General features: G+C 39.3%; 1 protein-coding gene across 1 annotated transcript; it reads left to right on the top strand.

Moving 5' to 3' along the window:
• Window positions 1-10: 10 nt before the first annotated feature.
• On the top strand, window positions 11-13,415 carry kcnk5a (potassium channel, subfamily K, member 5a). Its single transcript, XM_042389232.1, has 5 exons — window positions 11-561; window positions 8,976-9,087; window positions 9,498-9,664; window positions 9,774-9,942; window positions 10,173-13,415. The coding sequence occupies exons 1-5, from the start codon at window positions 376-378 to the stop codon at window positions 11,126-11,128; spliced, it is 1,590 nt and encodes a 529-aa protein (XP_042245166.1). The 5' UTR covers window positions 11-375; the 3' UTR covers window positions 11,129-13,415.
• The last annotated feature ends 4,384 nt before the right edge of the window (window positions 13,416-17,799 follow it).

Below are 17,799 nucleotides of genomic sequence, written 5' to 3' on the forward strand. Positions count from 1 at the left end.
TTTCTTTCGGGGGGTTTGTTCTGGGCGGATCTTCGCTGCTCCTCTCCACTCCTGCTCTCACTCTCAGTATTTTAGCAGCACTATTTCTCTGGCTGCGCACGTGGAGAGAACTCTGGTGCGGCTGCGGTTCCACGCGCGCAAAGCTCCGCTTTATGACTACTTTTATCCTGTTATGTCTCGAGCCCAATGCTGTCATCTGCGGCACGTTTCATCCATTTTTGCAGAGCCCTTGCGCGGAAGAAGAAACATTTTGTAAACCAAAATACTTGCAGAGAATGACTCCCGCATAACCTCGGGTCCTGTTGTTGTCTACCCCCACCTTTCTCTCTTTTTCCCCTGTCCCGCGCTCTCCAAGTTGAGTCATTGCACATAAGTATGGTAGATAAAGGCCCCTTGTTGACTTCTGCCATTATTTTTTACCTGTCCATTGGGGCAGCAATTTTTCAAGTCCTGGAGGAACCCAATTGGAAGCTGGCTGCACAGAATTATAGTTCCCAGAAGGTTAAAATACTAAAGGACTATCCCTGTCTGACGGAAGATGATTTGGACAAAATTTTAGAGGTATGGTCACAAAAATATTAGTTCTCTGTCAGCTCTCCAACTCTTTTCTTTTTGAATTTCTGAAATGCTTAAGATGATTTCAAAGTGTTTACATGTTGTATTGCGCCGCAGTTTTCTGTGACTTGCAAGAAATGACACATGAGGGCTTAATGAGCATCAGCTGGTATGAGATGTTGTCAGGCCATGGCTCATCTTTGTGGGTCAACACACTTACTGCCTAGTTTACCAGCCTGAGGGCCTAAAGTTGTTACATAAACAAATTTAAGCAATTCCATGATATTATCTGATGTTATCTGTGGTGGGGTCCTTGTGTCCTCGCCTAATGATGATAAGTGTTTTATTACCTACTTCAATCACTTTTATGGTGTAAACCTGACAGTCTGTCTGGGGCAGCGATCTTGATTATGGGTGTGGAGGGACAATCTGGAACTTCAGCCCCTAAAAATCTGTAGTACATGGTGTTCCATTGCCAATTTTTTTTTTTTTTTTTGTCAAAATTGCAATTCTGCAACAAGTAGTAAAGTTGATGCCATTGACCTCTGTGGTGTTCACCGTCGGCACTGACTGAATGAACACAGAGTAAGTCAACACTCTTGTGATTTCACAGGTGTTCGCCTCATGACATGTTGTTTGTTCACTTCCTTGAAATGTCGGGGCTCTATGACCTCGATTCTTTCCATTTGTCTGAGATGTGTGAGTATGACAAGACAATATGATCTTATAGTGCCACGGGCTAATCCTCCACACCAAATAACTAGAGTGCAGAAAAGAAGACTTGATTTATGTGTTTGCACTGGAATATGCAATGTTCCATATCAGAGGAATCCTTTTCTTTTCTGCACTAACAACACTGACAGTGGTTTCGTTTTCTGTCAAGATGAGGATTTGAAGCATTATTGCAGCGCCAGATTTTCTTCCTTTTTTGCATTTGCAAGTATGACCAGAAACATGTCTCAACCTGTGCCCCTTTTTTGGGCCCACATCAGTATTAGGGAGATTTATTATCCCCCACCATCCCCCCTTCTGCTTCCTTCTGCTTCTCCTTTTTGTGTTTGGGGGACTAAAAGGGATATGCCCATGAAACCCTCCCCCCCCCAAAACCCCCTTACATTCATGGCACCTCTCTAACAGCCAAATCCCTGAAATAGCCAAATCTGCTTCAGGAGTATTATGGTTGAGAAATTTTGGAAATCTAGGTTTTGGCTGTTGCTGCTGTTCCGCAGCTGAATGAGCGGTGATTTTGGTTTCACTTCTGGAGGCTGGTCAACTGAAAATAAAAACAAACACCACATAATGCCAATGGTGAGCTTTCAAGACACTTTAAAAAGATTTATTTTTTTAAATCTCATGTTTGACATCTTAACTCTTTCTCCAGTTACAGTCTGTTGTGTTGTTCTGTTGTTATCATCAGATGTGTAGTCTACCAGTGTTTTTCCTCTGTTGGTGTTTGCCAAGACACCTGCTGCAGAGGCTCTGCAGTCAGTATATAAAAACGGATATACAGTACATAACAGTATATCACCCTTGAGTTCCCTTTTATCAACTTCATTTGTGTTAGGAACAAAGATTCTATTAGTTTTCCATTGTGGAAACTTTGCTCAACTTGTTAACAATTAAAATATATAAGCAGGCTTAATAAGAGAAAGCGACTCTTGTAAAAGTCAGTCCTCTCTGTTTTATTAACAAGGAGTTTACTATTAACTATAGGACGCTTGAAGTGGTCACAGTTTACAGATTGGATTTTATGGCCCGTCAATGTTGGCTCTTGAGAAGCTGTTATAAAAGTTCAGCAGGGGGGGGCTTGCTCCATATTCTCTCCTGCAAGAAGTCAACATTCATAACATCCAGGTTGCAGCATGTTCTGTGTTTAGCATTAACTCAAGAAGATGCATCACAAAGTTTCTAGTACAGCACATACTACTCTGAGCTATACTTGAATGCATGTATGTATATCTGTCAAGCCAATTGTGCCATAATTTAGTTAGTTTTTGACTTTGGAACTTACCAATTAAACCCCGCTATGGGCCCAAAAGTTTACATTTAGAAAATATTTATATGCATTTTAGAGAGAAAAAAGTCAAATTGTATCTTTACCATTGGAAAAGTTGTTGCAAAGATTACGCTTCATCCATCCATCCATTTTCTTTACCGCTTATCCTCCAGAGGGTCACAGGGAAGCTGATGCCAATCTCAGCTGACTTTGGGCGAGAGGCGGGGTACAACCTGGAGAGGTCGCCAGTCAATCACAGGGCTAACATCTAGCATAGAGACAGACAACCATTCACCCTCACATTCACACCTATAGGAAATTTGGAGTCACCAGTTAACCTAACCTGCATGTTTTTGGTCTGTGGGAGGAAGCCGCAGTACCCAGAGAGAACCCACACAGAAGGGCCCTGGCCGGCCAGAGGGTTCAACAGTACTAACCACTGCACCACCGTGCCGCCCTGATTACGCTTCAGATAACGATTAATGTCTCTGAACCAATAAAACGATCAGAATCTTGCAGAAAGACCCTTTCAAATGAGACATGTAACTTTGGCATGTCATTCTAAACCAATGTAATGCATATAAAGCAAAATGCCATGTAGTTTAAACATTAAATTACACCAGATAATAATAAATATAACCAGTTTACTTTATCAAATCATCTAAAAACCATGTTTTTCCATAACATAATGCTATGTAGTATCTTGAGCTCACATACAGCAACACACATACAGCACATAGCATGAGATGTCATTAGACTTACAGAAAGTACTGTGTGTCAGTGACAAATTAATATATGGAGGAAAATATTCAAATCAAATTCTGTAAAGAAAGTCAATAGCCATGTGTTATAGTTTTCTCTTAAGGGAAAAACAGATGTTTATAATATTTGACAATCATTTTGCCTTTTTTCCCAGCCTAGAATATTAGGGTCAAGAGTTGCCTGTAATGAATCAACTGCAACTAGTGATGCAGACTCTAAAGCTTCCTTTTGAACATGTTGCTTTTTGACTTTTGATTTTGCAGGCAGCCTTTTTTTTTTTTTTTTTTTAAATTTCTCTCTTTTGCATGACTGCAAAAATTGCTCGGGTTGTCCTGTTGCACATGACCTGAAGATCACGTTTGTGTAGCCAAATCAGAAGTTGCAAACTCTGCCAATGTGTTTATCAATACATTGCTGTCACATGCTGAAAGTGAAACATGGCCCCTGGTCAGAATGAAAAAGCAGATAAATGAAGTAGCACACTGTTTTCAGCGCTAGCTAACTTTGTCATGTGCCTAGGGTGCTGTCAAGGGGCCACTGGCTTGAAATAGCAATGTCTTTCTTCCTCTTTTTAAAAATTGTAAAAAGAATGAAATTACACTGAAGTCCTGGAAGGTGGCAATGGATCTGAATGTCATGAGTTTAGGTGTAGGCAATTAAAGAGACAGAAATGTCTTTATGGCCTTGGACGCCTAATTTATTTTTACTTCAGACCCAAGCACATTCTCAAGACAAATTGAGAGTGTCAGCATACCAATATACACTGTTCAGCAGGGTAGCTCTGATTAGCAATGAACCTGCAACAAGCTCAAATTAAACTTCAATTGAACTCTAAACTAGCACTCCGTCACCGATGTGCTAGAGTTTAATTTATGTAAATGTTAACTCATGCAAAGAAATAAAAGAATAAAGAAAAATACCATCTGTGGTGTTAATGAAGCAAGCCTCACTATCTCATGCAATATTAAGAGCCTAGTTTAAAGCAGCCACACCACAAATCTGTTAATGGTATAATGCTCTGCTGAACAGATGTTAGAATCCTTTCACTGTCTGGGAATTTTAGCTTGCCCCTTTTAATGTCTTTATCAAATCCAGAAAAAGCAGTAAATTGGATATGGTGGCCTGTACGTTTGTCTTAATCAACATCAGATTCTTCTTTTATTTTGTAAAGATATGATTGGCTGATGCTTTGGGATAAATGGCACAAACTGCGTCCCACACCTCTTCAGATTTTCCATTTCTTGCAAAGTTTTCTCCCCCACGCTCTGTGGCAGATCTTTGATTGGTGCAGACAGTAAAATCTCAGTATTGTTTCTTGGATGCATTGTTTGCAAACCCAGGGGCGGATTTAATGATTTGAGGGCCTTAGGCAAACTCAGTCATGTGGCCTCCTTCATGCTTTATTGTCACCCGTTGCCTAACTGAGAATGTTGGTATTGGTGGTGGTAGAAGAAGTAGCCTACTCAAAACTTAAAATTATTAATACCACACTAAACATAGTTTGTTAAAAGTAAAAGTCCTGCATTCAAAAGTATACTCAGGTAAAAGTGCATAAGTATTATTAGCTCAATGTACTTACATTTACTTAATGTCTGTTCAAGTTGGAGCTCATTTTAACTGCTTTATACACTGCTGGATAGTTTAATCTATAATAAAGCATCATATTTGATCATATGTTGATTATATATTTTGTGTGTAGAATCTTCATCTGTAAAGTAACCAGTAACAAGCTGTCAGATAAATGTATGTGACAAGTGGTTACTTTTCTACATATGTTGAAAATCAGTCCATGTATGAATTGATAAAATATTATAGATTAAACTACCCAGCATTTGGCCTATATAACATTCTAATTAACATTCAAATGTTGCTTATATAGTAATGTAATTTGCAGCAACTCCTCTAGTGATGGAATAGTTCATTAAACTGTAGAGTGTGGAAGGGGGAGGTTGCACATTGACAAGGTATTTTTTTAATGTGTTTTGGTGGCCTTTTGTAAGTAATTTCGGGGGGACATTGAGTTAGAATAGCAACATTTTATGTTTCATATCTAAACATCATAATAAATCTATAGCAGTTTGGGGCCCCTTTTAGTTGGGGGCCCCTAGGCAGTGGCCTACTTTGTCTAATGGTAAGGTCCGCCTCTGTAAAACCCATCCAACTCCGATCAGGAGTCAATACATAATGATATGGAAGAGTGACTCCCAACAGCGTCAACATCTTCAGCTTCCTGTCCAAGAAGCAGGAAGGCTACAATGACTTGAGTGACTTCATTGTTTGTAATTCGGGTCAATCCTGCCCACAAGCAGCTGCTCCCTGTGCTCCTTGGCTGTGCTATGTTCATACGCTCAAAGTGGAAAAATACCTAGGAACTGGAGTGGTGTGCTGGACTGCCAGCTGTCCTGATAACAGTTGGAGTTTGTCATTGTGGCTTTTACTGTTCTTTGGTTATCAGAGTGTGGCAGTGGCAGGCTGCTAAGCCTGCAGTTTGGCAATATTTTCAGTTTTAGAAAAGTAAATGAATCCTTTACTCTGTGTGTGGGCCAGCCTCAATTTTGGTCATGGGATACGGTTTGGCTACTTTTTATGGCACCATACTGCAATATCAGTGTAAGTCAGCAAATCTCATGCCAAGCTTTTTTCACAACTTTGTCTGCGGTGTAGTTTAAAAAAATAAACAGTGCAATCTTTCATTTTGGATATAAAGCTGCTAACAATAATCAGTTAGTCAATAATTATTGCTGTAATTATTTGTGTGCATCCAATAGAACACTTTTAAAGATCTTGCAGAAATTTGAATGATTAATCCTGTTTGGCATTCTCCTTTACTCCATTGTTGTTTTTTGTTTACTTCAACTTGCAGATGACAGCATAGAATTAGTAGCATAAAATGTGTATTTTTAAAGCCTTGGTGGCATTCTGTTGTGTCTATACCAGCTATAGCCTAAAATGATACTGCTCTGGTGTAAGTGGTTTGGATTTTCATTGAGGGCAGTGATGAGTCAACTGCAAACAGCTCCATTGTTAAATATTAATAAAATGTTAACTTTTGCAAAGGCACATATATTGATCTTCTACTCCTCCTATAAAATGTGCAAATGCAAGTCAGTGTTAAGTTCATCAGCAGATATTTTTCTCTCCTTATTCCATGCGCTGGGTGTGCGACTTGGCAAAATGCCATTTTGCTGAATATCATCTGGATAGATTTATAACCACAAAATTAATTTACCATGATTGCTGGAATATGTAATGTTTTTTCATTTTTTATTTTCCAGAACTAAATTCAGCATTTACAGAAGAGAAAATGTTTTTGTGTTTCCTGGAGTCTTGTTTATTTTTTTCCCAATACTGTACCGTGTTATGGACTAATTACCTTTTCTATAATATTCCATTTCATGCAGTACATTTTTTTTTGTAAATTGTCTAGCAGAAGTACATCCATGTTGGTAGCCATGTTTTGAAAGCCAGTTCTCCAACAGTCAGGCTTGTGAAGAAGCCCCTAAAAAAAAAAAGGCAAACCAGTTTAACAACATCCTCTTGAGCTGGTTTGGTGTCAGTTTGGCACAAAGTGTCTATTTATCTTCCTCCCCCGGTGCTTGTGCTTTTTTCCTTGTTCTCAGGGTCATTTTTGACCTCGGGCGAACATGAGTTGACCTATGGCTGACCCTTTAACCTTTTAAGGACCTTGTGCATTGCAAAGCCTGTTCAGTCAGTGCATGGAGACCATCTTTTCACTAGTTGGTGCTTTGTGTACCCAGGAATAAAACTGTTTCTCCTTCCTAGCTTGAGTATGTGGTGGTCAATACAGTTAAATGGTAGCAACACAGGATGTTTAAAGACTTGCATTAACAAGTGAACATGTTGACCTCTAAAACCTTAGTTTAAAGGTTATATTCCTTGTCCTCTATTTGGCTGACTCTCATGATTTAGCTTGCACTCTGCCCTCATTGTATTCCTGTGAATCAGCGTTTTCTATGTCTCAGACTTCAGCACATTTTATCTGGCAGACAGATTGAACATGTGCAAATCACCCTCATTAGGCTAGAAGAAGGTGCAGAGCTGAACACACGTACACATAGACCACAACACCTCAAACTGTTAAGCAGTCTTAGCTATTAAGGTGATCTTTCATATTTAATACTGACCACAACTGAGGAAGAGGGCTGGGGAATTTACCAAGTTGTCTGTCACATGAATTTTTGAGTACCTGCTTTTGCAGCTGTGTTTTTGCAAATGCCTTATCACTTTCCATTAGTGCAACCCACATTGTTTGTTGGTTGTCGCTCTGGAAACCTGCAGTACATGTGATGCTCTTAACCCTTTTTTCAATGGGCGGATTTGAGGGGAGAACACACATTTTCTGTACTTTATCCAGTTACCAAAGTAACCTGGTTTTGGTTACAGACTGTTGTGGTGTCTCTATTGTTTTTTCCCCCCATTTGTTCAAACTTGTTTGGCATTACAGGTAAATTTTGTCTAATGTTCCTCATGTCAGTAGGTATATGCAATTGTTGGATATCAAGGTTCCTGTAATCAAGCTTAATCAGCATGAGCCATTTTAGCCTGAATATGGCCAATAACAAGGTCCCCCATGCATGTAAATGTAGCCAGTCATTACAGATGCTGTGGCCTGTCAGGAGTACTGGCAAATGTGAAAGTGCGTAAGCAGGACAGTCGTCCACTTGAGTGAGGTTTTGCCTCTTTAATTTCTAGTCATGGTTCGAACAAACTTGGTCATCACTGCTGTCATCTTAAAGCCCAACGGAGGCACTGTGTTGTTTCAGCAGACAAAAGAATAGCCTCCCCTTGTGCTGGTAATTACAGAGCAGAACTGTCACAAACCTGTTATTATTAAGGAACCAAGCATCTTCCAGTACTTAAGGGCTCAAGTGAATTTTGCCAACCCCTGCACATTTCCCCCTTCAAGCGCATTTTAAGAAAGAAGAACTTTGGTGGGGGGGAACGCATTGTCCCAGCACACATTGCCGGGTGTTTGCGAATACCCAAGAGGGGGAATTCAGTTTCTGTTGTGGCTGCCCAAGCACACATATGGTTGGAAATGATTGATTAAGCATTTTCTTTCTCCTCTGGATTTCAACACCAACGCTTCCTTGCAAGAGTGAGCTAATGCATCCCATGCTTAAGGTGCACAGAAAAACAAATATAGCCTGTAGATTAAGCACAAAATACCTTCTTTCCTGAACAATTCTTTGTGTTGTACACATTCAGTGCAAACATAAGAAAGAGCAACCACTGAAGAACCACCTGGTCCTTTTTAATCCATCCATCGTCATGCGATTATGAAATAGCTGTTTATGGATGCAGCACTTGCCTTCCTGTTTCCCTACCAAAGTAAGCAGTGGTTGGAACTATAAAGCCCTGGGGTTGAAGGCGATTCTCTTGGGTGCCTGAGTGTCGTTTCAGCTCATCAGTAGAACTGGAGATACCATCAACATATCACAGGAAGGATGCCGTAGAAGAAATGGAGCTTACACATGACAAACTTCCTGTCGTGCTTCTGCTCAGCCAGATTGGACTCTTTTATAACTGTTGAACTGATATCATCAATTTGTTTAGCATTCATTCAATTCTATATTAATTTCTCTTTAAGGTGAATTCCAGCCTGTGCTCAGTTGTGTTCTTCAATCTTCTTTGTCTTCAGGTTGTGTCTGAGGCTGCCGGCCAGGGGGTCACCATAACTGGCAGCAAGACCTTCAACAACTGGAACTGGCCAAATGCTGTTATCTTCGCCGCCACTGTTATCACTACTATCGGTAAGTACTTTGAGGAGGTTTAGCAGTGGCAGATCTAGTTCTGATGGGAAAATATGCAGTTTTTTGAGATTTTTTTTTATTTATTTTTTTTAGATGTCAGTCTTTTTTCTGAATGTTTAAGGGAGAGTGTTGTTAACTATGTTAGAACTGAGCTGTCAGGTAGACTTTTCATAAACAGTTTGAACTCTGTTTCACTGGGATAAACTTTTATGAAGTCAACTGTTTTGCTGCTCTTTTGAAGTGTGAGTAATTAAAATAGGGTTTTTATTTGCTAAACCTTTCACTAGCCTTTTCAAGTCTCTCAGAGTTAGTCTTGCTAATTTATTTAGTTGCCTAATAAGGTGGTTTGGCGCATTAAATGGTTGTTTCAGCTATTCATTTAACCCACCACTCTGTTTTCACTTTTAAAGGATATGGGAACATTGCCCCTAAAACGTCAGCAGGCCGTGTATTTTGCATCTTCTATGGTCTGTTTGGAGTGCCTTTGTGTCTTACCTGGATCAGTGAACTAGGAAAGTTCTTTGGTGGCAGAGCCAAGCACCTGGGCCAGTATCTAACCAAGAAAGGATTTTCACTGGTAAGATGATATGGGCTTTTTTCCATGTCTGGGAAAAGCATTTGCATCTCTCTGTAGTATTACAAAACCCCTCACCTGAAGTAACGTTTTTTTTTTTTTTCTTTTCCAGAGAAAGGCTCAATTTACCTGCACAGCTATTTTTCTTCTCTGGGGTGTGCTGGTCCATTTAGTCCTTCCACCTTTTGTATTTATGTCCCAAGAGGGTTGGACATACATTGAAGGCTTATACTTCTCATTTGTCACCTTGACTACAATTGGTTTTGGGGACTTGGTTGCAGGTAAGCTTGGAAACAAATACTCTTATTTTATGTGGCCAGACAACCTGTAGTTAAAGCATAAATACCCGTTTACATTATACGCATCACATTTCTGAGACAGTTGAGCAATAACGTACAATGCAAAGTACATAACAGGAGGACTATGGTTCATCTTTTTGTTGTCAAATCATGTGGGTTGGAAGTTCTGGTCTGGTTTAATTATACTGTTATCCTTTTATTTGTCCTCGCAGGTGTGGAGCCAAATAAAGAATACCCCACTCTGTACCGTTACTTTGTGGAAGTGTGGATTTATCTGGGGTTGGCCTGGCTTTCTTTGTTCTTCAACTGGAAAGTGCGTATGGTGATTGAAGCCCACAAGGCACTGAAGAAACGGCGCAAGCTGCGCAAACTATCTCTGGATGAGCTACGGCATTACAAAGAGTCTCACAAGGCTTCCCTTCGTTTGCCCCCCACTCCCAACGATGTCAACATCTTTAGCTTCCTGTCCAAGAAGCAGGAAGGCTACAATGACTTGATAAAGCAGATTGGCACTAAAAAAGACGGCAGAAACAATGGCAGCTCTGGCAATACAGTCAGTAAATCCAAAGAGGTGGGTCGTTCCAAGAGTTGCAATGATGCTCCCATCTTTAACGGCCACACCATCCTCAGTCTGGACCGCTCACCACGCCAAAAGAGACGCTATAGTTTCAGTGACCGCGTCACTGTTGCATTTTCAAAGTCAAAGAACTACCTCCTGGGCACAGACAATGGCTTGCTGCTAACAGAGGACCATGTAGAGGGAGACCTAGAACTTGACCAGGACCAAATGTATGAGAACCAGCTTGACAAGGATGTCGACCTAGAGAACGGAGGAGTGGGAGAATGTGGAGGAGGTGGTCGAAGGACATGGGACTCCAAAGATTACCATTCCCTAACATTCCAAAATGCAAATATTACTTTCATTGATGAGGAGAACTTTCTTAGCAATAACCTAGAGGAAGAGGATGATGATGATGACGACGACGATGATGATTCTAAAGCAAAACTATCTATCACTACATGTGATGAAAACATTGAAACAAACTCCAAGGAGGAGCAAAGCTCTGAATCTGAAGGGTCTGTGTTCACCAGTGACGGTTCAGAACACAACCACTCTTATGAGAAACTTGTAGAGGAGTACGCTAAAGAAGAGAATACAGAATCTTGAGATAACAGGGTTTTGAACTGTGTAGTCAACACACATTGATCTACTGTTGTTGACTGTGTTATTATTGAAGTATATGCATTCTAATGTGAACCATTTTAAAGGATATCAGAAGTCCCATTGCACTGTTGGGGGTCTGATGATGAAAGACTGCAAAGCCAAGATCAAATATTAAATGAATGTTCTGTTCTTAGTGGAGAAATGAAAAGCCACATAATTTTGGCAATTTTGCAATTTTAAGAGCTGAGCTTCCTATAAACTCTTGGAACAAATGATCTAGATCTTGATGAATATGGAGTATTTAACATCTGCTCTATTTATGCCTTTTATACAGTTTTAGAAATTATACGCATTCGTTGTAATATGCCCAAACCAATAACTATTTTCCTTGAGTGCTTGTTTTCCACTCATAGGCTGATAAGAAATTATATGTGAAAATTACTTTGATTTCACATTGTTTCTTCTATACATATTCACCATATTGGTGTTTTTATAATATTTATTAAAATGAAGGACATGGTAGCTTTTTATTCAATGGCTACATGGGTTTATATGTCTCCCATTGCACAATTCCACCAACTGAGGACAGTTCAAAGTCCATTCCAGTGCAGATTGTCTTTTAAAACCTGAGCCAAACATTGTCTTTAAAGAAAATGAAGGGGGTTTAGAGACAATTCTCCCTCTTTTTTTCTTTTGGTATTTCAATTTTTTCTTTTGTGAAGTCCTTGATAACTTGTTGTGTCTGAGATTGCTGTTTGTTTTGACTGTAAGCAATAGAATTGTGACTGCACTAGAGGTCATCAGTGATGCATAGGCGACATTTGGAGACCCACAACTAACTGAAAGGAAACTTGGAAAGAAAGTCATTTACTTTTATAAACAGAGAAGCATTTATGGCAAAATATGAATATCCAGCCAAAGAGAAATTCAAAACGGAGATATTTTGTCCTTTTTTGTATAACTCTGTTCCCAGTCTTTCTGACTGCTTTGAAAAAAAAAAATCTGCTTTGCAATGATCCTCCCACTGTGACATAGACACCTCTCAGTATACACTCAAACTGGTTTTGTGAACACATACTTTATTGTTGTGTTTTGCTGCTGACAGCATGTCAACTGTCAACCTCTGGCTTTTTGGCCCTCTACCATGGCAATGCATAATGGGAACAAAATTTTCATAGCAACAATATTCTCACTTTTTGTCTCTTTTAGCACCCTTTAACTTCATTGTATTTGCCATGTAAATATTGGCTCAAAGCCCACCAGTAGCCACAAACACAGCTCTGCTCAGGACATGGCCTTGCTACTCGTGTTTGCCTTTGGGGGCTTGCACTGGCATGAATGACTGAAGTACCGCTTATGACAGCCAGCCCAAGGTTAACATGCAACAGATCAATGCTCTCTTGACGTATGCTCCAGTCATGAGACAAGAGACTTTCAGTTCTTGTATGGCATTTTCCTCCTTGTTGCATGTCAGAACGAAACTGTAAACTGGAGGGAATTAAATTTCATGTCCATTGCTTTTAACAGTCTTATTTTGACAAATCCCTGCTCAGCCACTGCCTTTTGCACATGTTAACTTGCACACAAAAACTTGAAACAGTGTTACTTTGAATAGTAAGATGGCAGTGATTGCAGTGTCATGCATGACATGAATTTCAAACCAGTCTCTGAATTTAAGCCAAATTCAGTTCAAGTTAAACATACTGTAAATATAGTCTCCATATTTGTAGTTTTTTGTGAACATATGGACCAAACCATCCTAACTCTGCCTTATAGATGACTGCTAGTAAGTAAAAATGCCTTAAATCCACTGCAAAGCAGAGGATATTCAGTACGTATTGTACAATATAACATCTGTTGAATGTACTTTGCAATGACTCACTGAAAAGGTGACATTTTTTCACACTGGGTGTTTTTATTTTTCTCTCTTTTTTTTGTATTTTGTCACAAAGCCACCTGTTTTATGTATATTCCTCTCTGTCATTTTCACTGGTTTCCCTGGATGTGTTAGTGCAGCATTATTATGCAGCCATGGTACTTGGTCTAGACTGAATTTCAAGCATGTCTCTAGATTATTAACTAAGAGCAGGTTAGGTTGCTTTAACCCATTGTCCCACAGTTTCCTTTTAATGTTGCTCCATTGTATAAAACTCCAGTATGGTTATGTTTTAGTTGTCTTTTTTATGATTAAATTATTCATGTTTGTAAAAGTTTGTATATGAATTCCAAACAACTGTATATTTCATGTAAAATAAACATTTAATAAAAGTGTTTTGCAATCATTGCATTATATTAACGCATTTTTAGTCTTTTGTTTTACAGAGGCTGTATATCATCTTCAGAGTACTGTAGCTTGTGGTTTTTCTTGCTTTGCTATATTGCCAATTTTTTGCAGTTGATTTTCTTGAGCATGTTTGGAAGGGAACAAGTTCCACAGGCTATAACATTCCTCAGAATGACCATTTATCCAGTCATGTCTCGTTAATGGACTGGCATTCATGAGGCACTTTTATCCAAAGAGCTTTAAAGTTTGCCTCTTGTTCACCCATTCATACAGGGAGACATGGATTGAACCACCAATGAATAATGAACAACCTGCTCTACAGCCACCCTAAAACTGAAGTGATATGTAAAAAGTAAAAACTACATCACCAGAGACTGCATTTATTCACTTTATTTGGATATATAATGTTTTGTTTTTTAATTTGCACAAGTTAGACATTTTTGTCACCTGTTAAACGTATATTTTCAGATTGCACAGACATTGCAGATACAGTATTTTGCTTAGAGTAACATCATTCAAAATTTAATTGTAATGCAGGGCACCCCTATGAAAACAGCTGTTACTCAATAAGATAGTCTGCCTATAGATGTGTGCTGTTTTTCTGTAGACATCATCTGAAGCTGTAGTCCTCATTGAGTGTCAGCATTTCATGTGCAAAATTTGTATTGCATATTAACTTTTTTTTAATCATACTGACACCTGGTATTGCTCACTATGCACACACACTTCAAGGTCGTGCTGTCAGACAAGTGAACCACACTGCAAAAGGAGCAAAATGCTAATATGCAAACCTAGTCATAATAACAACGCTGAAAAACCAAAAAAAGATTGATAATTTGTACACAGAGTGAATTACACATCATATGTGCTTGTTTGAAAGTTACCTCAACAGTTTATATGATCGGTTAATGATTGGAATGTGGGTGAATTTTAATACGCGTGGAGCCAATGGAGCCAGGCTGTTGACATTTCCTGATCTGCCAAAAAAAACACGAGATTAGCGTGTGCAAAACAGTCAGTTGTTGTTGGCACGGGCTAATAATGAACACCACTGCCTGAAAGGATTCAGCAGAATAACTTTCCTGGTTCCACCCTGAGTGAAGAATTCATTTCAGAGACTTGTCCATACTTAACTTTTTACCTGCATTTAGAGAAATATGAAATTAGATTCCGACACATTGATATTTCTATTACTTTGTGAAATACCAATGTGATGTTATTGCCCCTCAGTCTGATGGCATGTGAAACACTGATGTACAGTTTCTGCAATGGAAGCGTATGTCTTTGCAATTCCGCCATCAATGTTTCACTAAAATGGGTGGTGTTAAAGAACCTTCGCCCTCATAAATGTTCACTGGTGAGGCCTTAACTGATGATGGTTACTGAACCAAACTAAAGAAAGGGCTCACTTTGAAAATGTGCTGAAGCTGGTGGAAAACTGAATGTCTCCTGTTACTGTGGGATTCCAGGCACAACATAAATCAACCCTCTTTTATGTCTTCAAGTTCCTCACTCCCAAGTTTGATCCAGCAAGTGAATTACAATGGAAACTGAAACCATTGTTATTTACCATTTAACTGGAAATGCCAATGTGAAATTATTATGAAAACTTTAGCGATCAGATGGGGACAAATTATCCACATGAAGTCTGGCCCCCACATACATGATGTTGACAGATTGCAAAAGGTGAGGATAACTACATGTACTGCCCCTTTTCAGGGACTTATTAGAAAGTTTTATTTCATGATTCATAAATATTTCATTTGACCACTAGCAAAATTATATTCCTTTGAAAGTTTTAATGACCTGCAAAATGTGTCTGAAATAACATCTAAGTGTGCAGCCACAGAAAGTTGGTCAAGTCACAGCTTTGTGACATTGTGACCTTTGAGTCATAGAGTGCCAGCTCTGTAAGGCACATTTCACATTATGTTTGTTTTGCAAGGATTAGATCCATGACTAGCAAGAGGAGCAAGCCATACACTACATGTCAAACATCACAGTGCAAGTGTGGACATGGGGGAATATGAAGCTAGTCTAATTTTCAAAAAGACATTACAGTGTGAATGCCCTCAGCATTGAAATAATTGCAATTTGAGAGATGCCTCAGGACAGTGAAAATTGGCATTTGGTCTTTGACTAGTCTCAGTTATTCTCTGTTATGGGAATCAAAGGGATGATTCAGAGCCAATGTTGTCTGTTAGTCAGCTCAAAAAGGGAGCTACAGTATAGATACTTGTTTCTTGGTTGTGTATGCCTTCATGCTCATTTTGCAATAACCACAGGTAAAGAAGGATCATAGTGTCTCGTGTCTTCAGTTTCACAGCACTTAGACTTCACACATTTTACCACAAGGTCAACAGTGATGATTTTGTATGGTTGGAGAATTTTAAGACAGAGATTCAATGAGGATCAGAGATCGGGAGATGTTTGTTCTACTGAGATAATATAGCCTCCTTCCAGTTTGTTGACTTCTACCCTACTGATAGGATCTGGAAGCTTGCACCAAAACCACACTATGAGCTGAAGCAGAAACATAAACTGGCTGCATGTTGTTATTGGACACCTAGAGACTTCCACTGCAATGCTCAGAGAACAGTTTTTATTTCTCATAAAAGAGTTAACACATGACTGTTTGACCTTTGGATCTACTTGGATTTACTGTCTTAACTGTCTTAAAGCTATTCATAAGGTTATATAGAAGTAGGTTTCATACATTATCAACTTAAAACATTCACATCTGGATATGCTGACTGCAACATATAAAAATCACATTTCTATAAGAGACATAAATAAAAGTCGGTCATACACAGAAGTAGGAATTTTTGCACTCAAGGTTTTCAGTTTCAAAGACATCATGAAGCTAAGTTTAGTGATGTTCCCTAGAGACCATGATTTAGTATTATGGTATGCAGTTAGTGCATCCTATCCAGCTGGACTTTTAATTTTCAACTATTTGTATGAAATTGTAGGATGAATCAACTACATTTACATGTAAGAATACTAAAAGACTATGACATCCACTAGATGTTAAAAGCCAAGTGGAAAATGAACCCTTGGTGTGATGAGCTGCTGAAATTTTACACAGATATGTTGAATGACATAGCACAGCCGGCCACCATGGGCCAAAGCTAACACATTATCTTGCCATTTGATGCAAGAAGAGTCAAAAATATCTTTGACGTTTTTAAAAAATATTTTGTTTATATGATGCAGGACTTATCCCACCCAAACCTCTAATCTCTTCCTTCTGTAAGTTTAATAGAAGAAGCCTAATATTGAAATCCCAGAGACCTGTAGGGTTTATAGACTGCATGGGTTTGTGTCTGTGTACTATTCATTTCGAGAGTCAGATTATGCAAGAAGTCCTGAAACCAGCCTTGGTCTTTCACACTGCAGTACTTCCTTCAAAGTTTGTGTTTCCCAGATGTAGAGTGTGCTTGTGAAGAGATTACAGCAAGGTAGCGTTCAAGACTGGTTGGCAAACACACTTAAAATCCGACCAGATTGTTCTAACACAGGTCACCATTCTTTACCAAATTCCCTGATGTAATGTTACATAAAAGGCACATTCTTTTCATCTCTTCTTCTTCTTCTTTTCCTCTGTCTGATCATTTCAAATATACTAGAATTTTTAGTGGTATTATATGACGTTGTCCATCATGCAGTCACTTACTAAAGTGGCTATCAAGAAGAGTATCTTCGTATGAAAACCTGTAACACAAAACAATCCTCAAAGCGCTCAAGGTCTTTTAACAGTGACTAACACTCAGAGTGTATGAATAAATCAATGCCATCCCCCTTCGTGCATCAACAACACCTCCATCCTGGGACATAGTGATGCCAGCTCACTTCCTTGTCAACAAAGGAAGAGGGGGAACCAGATGGAGAGTTGTTTCTGTGGCCTGTAAAACACCCGACGCAACAACCGCTCAATACGCAAAGGCCCAGGACGGGGAAATGTGACTGAGACGGGCCCAAGGACCTCACTGACACCCAATTATTTCCTGAGTTTCTGTGTCCGGCCTTCCGGACCGGAAACTTTTGGGCACCCCCCAGAGGTGTGTTGCACTGTACTGTGTATTCATGTGTGTGCATGCGTGTGTGTGGGGCGAGGTGGGATTGTTAGTGACGATGCGGGAAGTACATTGGCAAAATGCCCATTGCTTTTTAAAGAGCATGTAGGAAAGGATGGGGAAGAAATACACTGGGCAGAGTTGAACAATGCCAGCTGGTTGTATTGACCAAGGGTATTATGTTCACAGAGGAAAGAAAGTAGTAACCTTGAACTTTGACCTCACAAGACCCCACCAATATAATAAGAATCACAAAATACTTGGGAGCATTTGCACTGAATATTTTATGTCATAAAGAAATGGACTGTAATGTA

Source organism: Thunnus maccoyii, chromosome 16 (genome assembly GCF_910596095.1).
Source record: "Thunnus maccoyii chromosome 16, fThuMac1.1, whole genome shotgun sequence".
In the NCBI taxonomy this organism is placed as follows: Eukaryota; Metazoa; Chordata; class Actinopteri; order Scombriformes; family Scombridae; genus Thunnus; species Thunnus maccoyii.

Coding starts and splice junctions, on each gene's coding strand:
- kcnk5a (XM_042389232.1), top strand. CDS start 376: ATGGTAGATAAAGGCCCCTTGTTGACTTCTGCCATTATTTTTTACCTG. Junction 9,665..9,773: donor CCAAGAAAGGATTTTCACTG/GTAAGATGATAT, acceptor TTTCTTTTCCAG/AGAAAGGCTCAATTTACCTG. Junction 9,943..10,172: donor TTTTGGGGACTTGGTTGCAG/GTAAGCTTGGAA, acceptor TTGTCCTCGCAG/GTGTGGAGCCAAATAAAGAA.